Here is a 12,598-nt window from a genome sequence, read left to right on the forward strand (position 1 = left end):
CACATTCTACCACCATTCTGCACTTGCTCAGCCTGTAGTTGAACAGCTCCTGACTACTGTCCAAGGATAACTACAGGCATTTCAACATCCCCAACTGTTATTTTCTGGTCTGGGAAGTAATTCCCTTGCTGCAGCCATTTAAACAGAGTAGTGTTCCTGAAGACGCGAGCGTCATAAACCCTTCCCGGCCATCCCACATGGATGTTGGTGAAACATCCCTTGTGATCCACCAGTGCTTGCAGCACCATTGAAAAGTACCCCTTGCGGTTTATGTAGTGGGTGTCCTGGTGCTCCGGTGCCAAGATAGGGATAGGGATATGGGTTCCATCTATCGCCCCACCACAGTTAGGGAATCCCATTGCAGCAAAGCCATCCACTATGACCTGCACATTTCCCAGAGTCACTACCTTTCGTAGCAGCAGCTTAGTGATTGCTTTGGCTACTTGCATCACAGCAGCCCCCACAGTAGATTTGCCCACTCCAAATTGATTCCCGACTGACCGGTAGCTGTCTGGCGTTGCAAGCTTCCAGAGGGCTATTGCCACTCGCTTCTCAACTGTGAGGGCTGCTCTCATCTTGGTATTCTGGCGCTTCAGGGCAGGGGAAAGCAAGTCACAAAGTTCCATGAAAGTGCCCTTCTACATGCGAAAGTTTCGCAGCCACTGGGAATCGTCCCACACCTGCAACACTATGCGGTCCCACCAGTCTGTGCTTGTTTCCCGGGCCCAAAATCGGCGTTCAATGGCTAGAACCTGCCCTATTACCAGCAGGATCTCCAAAGCGCAGGGGCCCGCAGTTTGACAGAATTCTGTGTCCATGTCCTCATCACTCTCGTCGCCGCGCTGCCGTAGCCGCCGCCTCCTCGCCTGGCTTTGCAGGTCCCGGTTCAGCATTGAGTGCACGAGAATGCACGAGGTTTTTAAAATGTCCACGATTGCTGTCTTGAGCTGAGCAGGGTCCATGCTTGCTGTGCTATGGCGTCTGCACAGTTCACCCAGGAAAAAAGGCGCGAAACAGTTGGCTGCTGCTGCTTTTACGGAGGGAGGGGTGAGGCTGTACCCAGAAGCACCCGCAACAATGTTTTTTGCCCCATCAGGCACTGGGATCTCAACCCAGAATTCCAATGAGTGGGGGAGACTGCGGGAACTATGGGATAACTATGAGATAGCTACCCACAGTGCAACGCTCCGGAAATCGACGCTAGCCTCAGTACATGGACGTACACCTCCGAATTAATGTGCTTAGTGTGGCTGTGTGCACTCAACTTTATACAATCTGTTTTAAAAAAACGGTTTCAGTAAAATTGGTATAATCCCGTAGTGTAGACATACACTAAGCCAGTGCCACAAGAAGTAAATCAACAAATACACTTGTATGTTACATTATATAATATAATTTTTCTTTTAAAAAAAATCTGACTGCACTGTTTTACACCTTTGCTCAGTAACTCTGTAATCTGATTGCTGTAACCTCCTATTCTTCCTGCAGTGTCCCCTCTCCCTTGTTTTATTGGCTCACTTCATTGCATCATATCTGAAATTAGATAGAAATTCTTTGAGATTAGGACCTTGGCTGCAGTAAGGTGTCTAGCACACATTTGGATGCTGTAAAATAATAATAGGTTTCAAAGTAGAACAAAAGAATATTTTCATTATCTGCACTGTATTCTTTTAAAACTTCAATGTCTGCTTGATTTTCAGGTGCTGATCTTGCCTTTCCAGCTTCAGTCCATGACAATGTAATTTGCAGTAAAACATTTCAAATTCTTTACAAAAATGAGGAGGTTTCTGTGAATGATGTTATGATCTTCAAAATTAAAATGCTCTTAGATGAACGGAAGGTAATCTGCCATTAAAGTATATTTAACTATTCAGATACTTCAGATCCTTTAGGCATAATTTGCAAAATACTGAACATAATTGTCATGTTTTTAACTCCTTTTCAGATTGAAGAATCCCTTAATGAAATGAATTTCCTGCTATCCTTAGATCTACACTTCACAGACACAGATTATTCGTAAGTTTAAAAATATCTATTTTATTAAATAATTGAAATGCCTGTTAACTGCTTTTTTTAAATGGAGAGATTAAAATTATAACATCGTACATACAAAATATTGCTCAAACATTTTTAAAATCTACAATGCTTAATTTATTTTAAATCAGCTATTCATATATAAGAAGTTTATTTGTATGGGCAAGGAAATCTGGTTAATCTCTTGAGACAGCTTGCAGACTTTAATTACTGTGTTTAGGAGAGATTCCTTGTTGTTTACCTATTCATCCTGCTGTTCCCTTTTAGAGATGTAATTATATTTATACATGATATGGTATAAAATAATACTATATTTAATATATTAAAGTTATTGAAGACCAATATGGCTATGGCCTTGTGTTGTTTAAATAATGGTTTGCTGTTTCTTGTATTGGGGATTTTATTATTGGATGACTTAAAACATTGTTCCAGTAATTACACTTTTTTTTTTTCCCCCAAGGCCAGATGATCTGAGCACACTGCAACTAATTAGTAGTCGAACTTTAAAGTTGCACTTTAGCTTACACCAGGGCCTTCATCACTACGTCAATGTTATGTTTGATTACTTCCACCTCTCTGTCATATCTGTTACAGTCCATGCTTCTTTGGTTGCTCTACACCAGCCATTGATAAGGTAATATCCCATTAATAAGATTCAATTAATGTATTGGATTATTAGTTATTGTAATTTACTTGAGAGTTTTGATGAGAATGAATGTAATACTTAGAATAAGTTTATGTATATGATGTATTGTGCTTTATGATGTTTTAGATTAGAAGCTGTTTTGGTGGTTTTTTGTTTTTTTCCTAAAACTGTGAAATTTTGAGTTCTAGTTTGTGCTAGAATAAAAGGAGTGCGGGTAGTAAAACACAGATAACTATAATAATTTAATACACCCAAGAGAAAAGAAGTAGAGAGCGAGTAATATCATCCTCTGCTAGTGTTCATACAATCTGTAGTTAGGGTGAGGTGATCTCTATTCATTTTATTTATCTTTTTTATCCATGGGTTGAATTGAGCTGATGCTCAGCAGCTTCTTGAGATAGTACTCTTTCCTGATTTCTACACTTCGTACTCCAGAATCTGCTTTCATTTTTTTTATTACATCTCTAGCCTTCGTAGATGTGAAGAAAAGCTATATAATGTGAACACAGTATAACCAGTATGGTAGTGTCTTTTTGAGTGTTCAGGCAGCTTGAAAAAGTAGCTGAGGTGTAAACTTCCATAGATTATTTAAATGAACCGTTAACTCTGAAGCATAGTGATGACACTATCCGCATCAGCTTTAACTAGTACATAGATTATCAAAGGATATGCCAGAAAGAAGAGAGATAACCCTGTTATGAATTGAGCATAGTCTACTGCATGTGATGCTTCATTTTGTCCTGGGTGAAGGGGCTTATTTCGTGGACAGAGCTTGGGAGAGTAACACCACTTTTCCCTCCACAGTGTTATGTTGTTATTATTTTTTGCAGGAAGACACTGTGGAATAATGAATAAAGGAGTATGTGGGCGTGTACATTCTCATTATAGCAGGGTTTGGAGTGACCCTGTATTTGGTGGTATTCTTTACTGGTACCTTTCTGATGGCCTTACCAGTATGTGTTAAATTAAAGTGTTTATTTTAAAAGTTTCTTTTTCTTATTTACATGCCCATACGAAACTTACATTTCAGTAATCTAAATGATGGAGCTTTAAAAGTGTTCTGTTAGGTTGTCTGCAGCTATGGAAAAACCTACAAACAAACTTTTTTTTAAAGTAGTATATATATTTATGCAAACAGGTAAACTAAACTAATAATGCCAAATTAACAAAACAACCATCTATTCCTCTTCTCCCCCCCACATACACAAATAAGCAATATCGTGCTCTGTAGCCTACATTTATATTCTAGATCTGTACTATTGTGACTCAACAACAAAAATAGGACTCAGCTGAGCAGCTTTTACCATTATTGCAGTCAGAGAACCTACCGCATGGTTTTATTTGAATATTATTTGTATTATAGTAGTACCTAGATATCCCAAATGAGAGCAGGGTCTTATTGTGCTTGGTGCTGTACATACACATTTTAAGAGACTGTATCACCCTTTGTCTTGTCTGAGGAAAGAAACATTAAGGGTATGTCTATACTGAACACTCCTTACAGCGATGTGTAGAGTACATACACTGCATGTCCTTCTAGAATGTTTGTAAATAGCAACGTAGACAGTGCGGCACTGCTTATGTGAATAACGACGTACCAGAACCCTTAGGGTATGTACTCTACATGGTCCTCTATGCTCTCAAGTAGTGCCTCTCCTGTGTACCTTGCTATTTTTAGCAGTGTAGTATCTTGCTTCTTCCCCACTGTGGGAGCCTTTCCTCACTGCCAGAGTCTCTCTTTGTGTTGGGGAAAGGCTGTGGCAGCTCCTTGCTGCCAGAGCTTTTCTCTGCTTCAGGGAGCTGCCAGACCCTTCCTCTGCTACCTTGCCATTGCCAGAGACCTTCACTAACTTGTGTAGCTACAAGCCACAGTGTGGATGAAGCTTGCTTTTCATTCTGGTGTGTAGCTACGAATACAGTAACTTCTCACTTAACATTGTAGTTATGTTTCTGAAAAATGCTACTTTAGGCGAAACGATGTTAAGCGAATCCAATTTCCCCATAAGAATTAATGTAAATCTAGGGGTTGGGTGCCAGGGAAATTTTTTTCACCAGACATACATACATACATACACACAGTATAAGTTTTAAACAAACAATAGTGTACACAGCAATGATGATTATTAAGCTTGGTTGAGGTGGTGAAGTGAGAAGGTGGAAGAGGGTGGGATATTGCTGCTAAATGTTGAACTAGCACTTGGATAAAAACAACAAGGAGTCCAGTGGCACCTTAAAGACTAACAGATTTATTTGAGCATAAGCTTTTGTGGGTAAAAAACCCTCACTTCTTCAGATGTATCTGATGGTAAATTTTTGTGGATACAGACTAACACGGCTACCCCCTGATACTTAGCACGCGGATGAGCCCTTAAGCGTTAACACGTTGTTAATATAGCCTCACACTCTACAAGGCAGCACAAATGGAGGGAGGAAACACAATAGATGCATGGCAGTGGCCACAAACATTCCTTGCGGAAACTGAACGTGATGATGAACCCACGCTATCCAACTGGAGCACATCAATTCCCTCCACTTTCCAAAGTGCTGGGTGGTGCGTGTGTGTGTGTGTGTGTCTGTGTGTGTCTGTGTGTGAGAGAGAGAGAGAGACAGACAGACAGACAGAGATGCACATTGCCCTTTTAAGTACTCTGACCCCACTCTAAGTACACTGCCTTTTTAAGTAGATCAGCAAGTTGAGACAGCAACTGCTGCCAGCAAGCTCCCTCCATCCTGAGCCCTGTTGTGTGTCCCCTGCTGCTCTAGAGATGGGGTACAGGAGCAGGGACAGGGGGACACTCTGACATCAGCACCCCTCTCCCCCCCACGTCTCCTGCACAGCAAGCAGGAGGCTCCCGGGAGCAGCTCCAAGGCAGAGGGCAGGAGCAGCACATTGCAGTGGTGGGAGGGACACCAGAACTGCCTGGCAATTGATGGCCTGCTGGGCGGTTGCCACAGGGAACTTAGGGGAGCTTATGGGGGGTTGCCAGGCCACCCTGGTTCCAAGCCCCCACCAGCTAGCTCCAACAGGCTGCTCTTCCTGCAAGCAGTGGACAAACATCTTGATTCCCTGTGACTTTCATTAAAAACATAAATAATTTGTGTTAAGAATTTCTGCTACTATGATAAATAATTGTGGCACACACTCATTACATGTATTCAATTCACTTTGTGTTTATAATCAAGTGGATATTTTTCTCTATTTGTAAATGGTTCTGGCAGCTTTCCTCGTCCCGTGAAGAATACTTGGTTAAACAGGAACACACCAGCACAGCAGAGGGACACTGTGATTCCTACTCTTGAAAGTGTGGTCTTCGGCAATAACTATACAAAACAGTTATCAGCAGATGTAAGAATATTATTGATTATTTTATTTATAATATTTCTGATTTTTGTTGGGTAATAATTCTTTTTGAATGGTAATAAAGGGAAAACTTAATTAAAGGCACTTTACTATGCCTAGTGACATGACATAAAGGGAAGAATTTTACCAAAAGGCTGTGATATATGTTTCAAGTTCCCTTTTATAGAAAACTTAAAATGTTTAGTGTAGGGCTGTCGATTAATCACAGTTAACTCACGCAATTAACTCAAAAATATTAATCATGATTAAAAAATTGTGATTATTTGCAGTTTTAATTGCACTGTTAAACAATAGTATACCAATTGAAATTTATTAAATATTTTGTGTTTTTCTACATTTTCAAATATATTGATTACAATTACAACACAGAATACAAAGTGTACAGTACTCACTTTATATTATTTTTATTACAAACATTTGCACTGTAAAAATGATAAACAAAAGAAATAGTATTTTTCTGTTCACTTCATACAAGTACCATAATGCAGCTTTTTATCTTGAAAGCGTAACTTACAAATGTAGATTTTTTTTTGGTTACATAACTGCACTCAAAAACAAAACAGTGTAAAACTTTAGAGCCTACAAGTCCACTCAGTCCTACTTGTTCAGCCAGTTGCTAAAAGAAACAAGTCTATTTACATTTATGGGAGATAATGCTTCCCTCTTCTTATTTACAGTGTCAACTGAAAGTGAGAACAGACATTCTTATGGCACTTTTGTAGCTGGTATTGCAAGGTGTTTACGTGCCAGATATGCTAAACATTCGTATGCCCCTTCATGCTTTGGCCACCATTCCAGAGGCCATGGTTCCACACTGATGATGCTCGTTAAAAAAAAAAGCGTTAATTAAGCTTGTGACCGAACTCCTTGGTGGAGAATTGTATGTCTCCTGCTCAGTGTTTTGCCCGCTTTCTGCCATATATTTCATGTTATAGCAGTCTCAGATGATGACCCCACATGTTGTTCATTTTAAGTACACTTTCACTGCACATTTGACAAAACACAAGGTACCAATGTGAGATTTCTAAAGATAGCTACAGCACTCGACCCAAGGTTTAAGAATCTGTAGTGCCTTCCAAAATCTGATTGGGTCGGGGTGTGGAGCATGCTTTCAGAAGTCTTAAAAGAACAACACTCCGATATAAAAACTACAGACCCCAAACCACCAAAAAAGAAAAGCAACCTTCTGCTGGTGGCATGTGACTCAGATGATGAAAATGAACATGCGTTGGTCTGCACTGCTTTGGATCTTATCAAGCAGAACCCATCGTCAGCATGGACGCATGTGCTCTGGAATGGTGGTTGAAGCGTGAAGGGACATATGAATCTTTAGCAAATCAGGCAGGTAAATATCTTGCAACACCGGCTGCAACAGTGCCATTCAAACTTCTGTTCTCACTTTCAGGTAACATTGTAAACAAGAAGCGGGCAGCATTATCTCCTGCAAATGTAAACAAACTTGTTTGTCTGAGCGATTGGCTGAACAAGAAGTAGGACTGAGTGGACCTGTAAGCGCTAAAGTTTTACATTGTTTTATTTTTGACTGCAGTTATTTTTTGTACATAATTCGGCATTTGTAAGTTCAACTTTCATGATAAAAAGATTGCACTACAGTACTTGTAGTAAGTGAATTGAAAAATACTATTTCTTTTGTTTTTTACGGTGCAAATATTTATAATAAAAATAAATATAAAGTGAGCACTGAACATTTTGTGTTCCATGTTGTAATTGAAATCAATATATTTGAAAATGTGGAAAACATCTAAACATTTTAATATAAATGGTATTCTGTTACTGTTTAGCAGGACAATTAGTTGTGGTTAATTTTTTTAATTGCTTGACCACTCTAATTTAGTATGTTTATCTTTTTTGTGAGATTGCACTCCAGTGGAAATTGCAGGCCCATGGATGAGTTTCAGTTTCAGATGAGTTTAGGGTGAAGGATGATCTATAGAAAATCTTTTTAGTTATTCTGCTAGTGCAATTTTATAGTATGTAATTAATATGTATACTAATCCTTTTTTAGGGTTGCAGTTTTGTGATTGCGGAGTCCTTCCTGAATCATGCCTACAATCTCCACTATACACTTTGTGCCAGTTTGCTGCTTGCATTTAAAGGGTTACACAGCTATTTCATCATGGTAGCAAAGGAGCTCCCCTCCTCTCACCGAATAGAACTGGGTATGCTGAACACAAGAAAATAAATCACTTTTCTTTTCTATCACACAGATATTTTCTGTCTTCTTGCTGTGCTCCTTAGAAAAGCCTGTTTTCTCTCCCTTCTTCTAGACTGAAATATAATTCATCTTACATGTTGTACCTGTTGTGCACCTGCTATTTTACTACTGGAATTGAAATGAGTCTTATAGTAATGATCAGAAATATAACAAAAAACACTGCCATCAAGTTAATAAGATTTAAAAACTGGCTTTACATGAGATTAAATTATTTTCTTGTAGCTTTTTCAAATCATTACATTAGTACTAAAAATATTTGAAGCAGATCCCCACCCTAGTCTAAATACTGTATTATGCCTATGTGCATGCTGTAAGGAATCATGATTGTTGTATATAAGTAAGTTGAAAGTTTGATTCTAAAAAAAATTCTAAATGCTTTAAGTTTTGATTTGAAAAGAACATCATGGGGAAAACTTGAAAATAAGGCCTCAAGAAGAAATTATTTCTAAGTCAATTTTTTGTTTTTTAAAGGCTGTATGCTCTTCAATTGATATAATATTAATTACCTGAGACTTTGGAAAAACAGATTACACTATGGACTAAATCTGTGTAACTGAACAGTCAATAAGATTACACTTAGTTTTGAGAGTAGCCACTTTCTTATCATGATTAAAACTGAACTGTTAGAGAACATATTTCTACGATGAGAAAGCATACAAGGTGACTCGATAAATTTTATTGACTTTAAAGAGACTGACTAGAGTTTGAATCAGCCACCTTTTGCAAATGGAGCTAAAGAAATATTGCTTTAAAATATAGTTCTAATAATAGGTCTGTTCTACAATAAGAATTTACTTTAGTATATCTTTGTCTCTCAGAGGTGTGAAAAATCCATGCCCCTGAGAGACATAGCTATACAGACCTAACCCCCAGTGTAGACAGAGGTCCCTCTCGGGGAGGGAGATTACCTGTGCCAATGGGAGATCCCCTCTCATCGATGTAGGCAATGTTTATGCTGTAGCATTTTAAGTGAAGACATACTCTAACATGCAAGATTAGTACTAAGCTAATGTCTGTTTTGAGTTGTGGAACCAAAAAGATGGCATAGGTGTAAAGGGATAATACATTGGCATTCTCAAAGACCACTAGAGTTTATATCAAGCATGTTTGTGTTGAACATCAAAACTTTTTGGCTTTAAAAAAAAAGGGGGGGGAGGGCATTTTGGAATCCATGAGTATGTTAGTTGATAGGGGTTACCATTTCCACTACTGTTAATTAGCTATGTCTTTTAACATTATAAGATGAATAATCAGTAGGCATTTACCATGCAGGACTTTGAGATGTGAAAAGTTGGCAAAAAATGAAAAAAACAAAAAAAAGAATTTATTATATGAGGAATACCCCATAAATACAGTATAACCTCAGAATTACAAACACCAGAGTTACGAACTGACCAGTCAACCACACACTTCGTTTGGAACTGGAAGTACACAATCAGGCAGCAGCAGAGACAAAAGAAGAAAAAAAAGCAGACACAGTACAGTACTGTGTTAAATGTAAACTACCTCTTCTCACCCCCCCCAAAAAAACCAGGAAAGCAGCATTTTTCTTCTGCATAGTAAAGTTTCAAACCTGTATTAAGTCAGTGTTCAGTTGTAAACTTTAGAAAGCACAACCATAACATTTTGTTCGGAGTTACGACCATTTCAGAGTTATGACCTACCTCCATTTCCCTGGTGTTCATAACTCTGAGGTTCTACTGTAATCTATTTGATATAGTGCCTTTTTCTTCCTGCATAAAAAATTATGTTCATTAAAGTACCATTTACACTAGAAACTAGGCTTTCTATCATCAAAAACAGGATCAGTGCTTATAGTCACAGTGCAGAGTATATTGTGTGCCAATTACTTTAATCTTCCAGTGGCGGGGAACACCCTTTTTATGTGAATGACTCAGCTTTTAGTAAGGAAATGCCTTATGTGCCAAATAGTATCTATTGGTTTTACTCTTTATGTAAAGATATGCTTAGAATACCAAAATTACTTACTTGAAACTCCAGATTGAACTCCTGAATGAATCACAGCTTTTCCTTCAGTTCCCTAACACATTGTATAAAATAAAATATATATAATAAAATAGAAACCGGGATTTGAATAATACAACTGTAGAGTATCATCCAAGCCCCATTGAAGTCAGTGGAAAGATTCCCATAGTGTTAGGTGGGTTGGGCTCATACTTATTTCAGAATCTTATTTCAGAATGAGATTCTGCAAGTTTGAACAGAAATAATCAAAAATAATATATTTAGTGCTTTGACAATTGACTCGTCTTTTATATATACTATACATTTATTGATGACATTTTCTGTGTTTTAATTTTTTCTCAGTCTTTACAGTTTAGTATGCTAATATCTTTTCTTTTTTCTTGTCTGTGAATTTTTTTTCTTAGTTCTGTTATATTGTGTATATAGCTATATCTGGACTGTTTATATGACAACAGTGACTAAAGCAGTTTATACAGATACTAACATTGCTAACAGTATTCACTTTTTGCTTCTGGAAAATAACCATTACTGATAGCTAAGAACAAGGACTGTTCTCTTTAAAAACTGCAATAATCAGAGACAACTGCACTTCTGTGAAAATAAAAAAAAACCCTGCACACTAGATTTTCACATACTATAATACATGTTTTATTTTTGTCATTTGTTATTACTATTTATCTTGAGTTTTTACATGGTAAAGTATATTTTATATCTGAGATTCAAATAGGCTTTTGGGGGGAAAAAAATCCCAAATCCTTTTTAGATCTCATAAAAAGTATTGTTATTCTTTGTTTTAAATAAAATGTCTTTATCTTGCTTTAAGTTTGTTTCTTTTGTTCACTTAATTCTATGATGTACATTTTTATTCATTTAAAATGTTGATCTATATTTTTTAAAACAAATTGAATTTGCAACAGCATACGCAAAATACTATTGAACTTTATAAATAAACTTAATTGTTAGCATTTGATCAATGTTCATTTTTAAAAAACAAAAACAAAACAGGCATTAGAAAATTTCAAAAACATCCTTAATGTACATCATGAGTAACACCTAATCTAGAAACTTTACTAAAATTATATGCTTTAATGTTCTATTCTAATTGCACTAATTTCTAGGCTAGCAATAAACTTTCTTACTAACTTTAAGGCAAATAAGCACAGATTGGAAAAAAAAGAGTGTAGTAACTAGTCATCTGTGTGCAATCCTTATAACTAGCCAAGGCCAGCATGCAGGTCCTTTATGAACGCCTTCTCAGAAGAAAATATCCACGAACCCAGAGAGACGCCTATCTAGGTATGTTTTTAAAGCAGGTGATATAATCCCTTAGATTTTTATTATTAGTGCAGAGTATTTTTGTTTCAGGTTTAAGAAGGAGCAAAAAAACTAAGGACCAATTCAACCCTGATGCAAGTGTGTGGAACTCCAGTGAAAACAGTGGCTGGACTAAATCTAGCACTGTATATCAGTGGAATGAGCTACCACTATTGATACGCAGTTTAGTTTCTTTCTGTTTAATAAAATAGAAGTGATTGATTAGTTAAATGGCTTCATCTGATTTGAAATCAAATAACTGGAGAAAACAAGAATTTCATTTAGCTTCATTAATTGGTACAACTTTAAATTTCTAAATGATAAAGATGAATGTATTTTCTTCCTGGGGAATCTTCCATGTCTCTGCTGGAGCCTCCCGACTTGTTTTCTCTTATTTCTAAACCAACCAGTTCTCAAAGCTTAAATTGCAGCTGTTCTCTCTTTGGAGATTGTCAGCACTGTTCTATAATTGGTCAGGGGAGGATGATATTGTAGCACACTCCAGCTCAGATGTTGGGAGAGAGAAACTGGTCCACAAATCAGTTGCAGGTCTCTTACATGGCAGTGCAGAGACTTCTAGTAGGCCTAGCATAGACCAAGTATGACTCTGTTTTGTCTGGAATTTTTTATTGTTTTTGTAACCAAAGATCCAGAAAAATCATATCAAATCATTGCTGGATGAACATTACTGATACAGAATATTTTACTTTATAAGGTGATATGATTGAAGGTTAGTTATATTCAGCTAATTATAGTATTACAGTTTCAGTTTCATCTTTCAACTTGTTCCTCCAAGTATTATAACTGGAGTGTAAAATCAATTTTGGGTTGCAGTTGACATACATGGTAAGCCTTCAGCATGATGATGGTTGAATAAGCCAAATAATTTTTTTCACAAATAACTGAATTTGCATGGTCCCACACACAACTGAAGATGTATCTCAGATGACAAATTTTCATTTCAGTTGTTGTGAGGATGGGATAATTATCTTTATCAGCTATTTAGATTATAGGAATGTAT

At 37.2% G+C, this 12,598-nt stretch overlaps 1 protein-coding gene across 4 annotated transcripts in view; it reads left to right on the top strand.

Annotated features, from left to right (window-relative positions):
- FAM135A (family with sequence similarity 135 member A) overlaps positions 1–12,598 on the top strand; it is a 139,234-nt gene that overhangs the window by 66,676 nt on the left and 59,960 nt on the right. For all 4 annotated transcript variants that reach the window (XM_045009427.1, XM_045009426.1, XM_045009428.1 and 1 more), the window contains 6 exons: positions 1,701–1,840; positions 1,946–2,016; positions 2,495–2,668; positions 5,900–6,026; positions 8,068–8,221; positions 11,482–11,559. In XM_045009427.1, the coding sequence (XP_044865362.1) occupies positions 1,701–1,840; positions 1,946–2,016; positions 2,495–2,668; positions 5,900–6,026; positions 8,068–8,221; positions 11,482–11,559 (744 nt within the window). The remainder of the gene's footprint in view (positions 1–1,700; positions 1,841–1,945; positions 2,017–2,494; positions 2,669–5,899; positions 6,027–8,067; positions 8,222–11,481; positions 11,560–12,598) is intronic.

Source organism: Mauremys mutica, chromosome 3 (assembly GCF_020497125.1).
Source record: "Mauremys mutica isolate MM-2020 ecotype Southern chromosome 3, ASM2049712v1, whole genome shotgun sequence".
Lineage (NCBI taxonomy): Eukaryota > Metazoa > Chordata > Testudines > Geoemydidae > Mauremys > Mauremys mutica.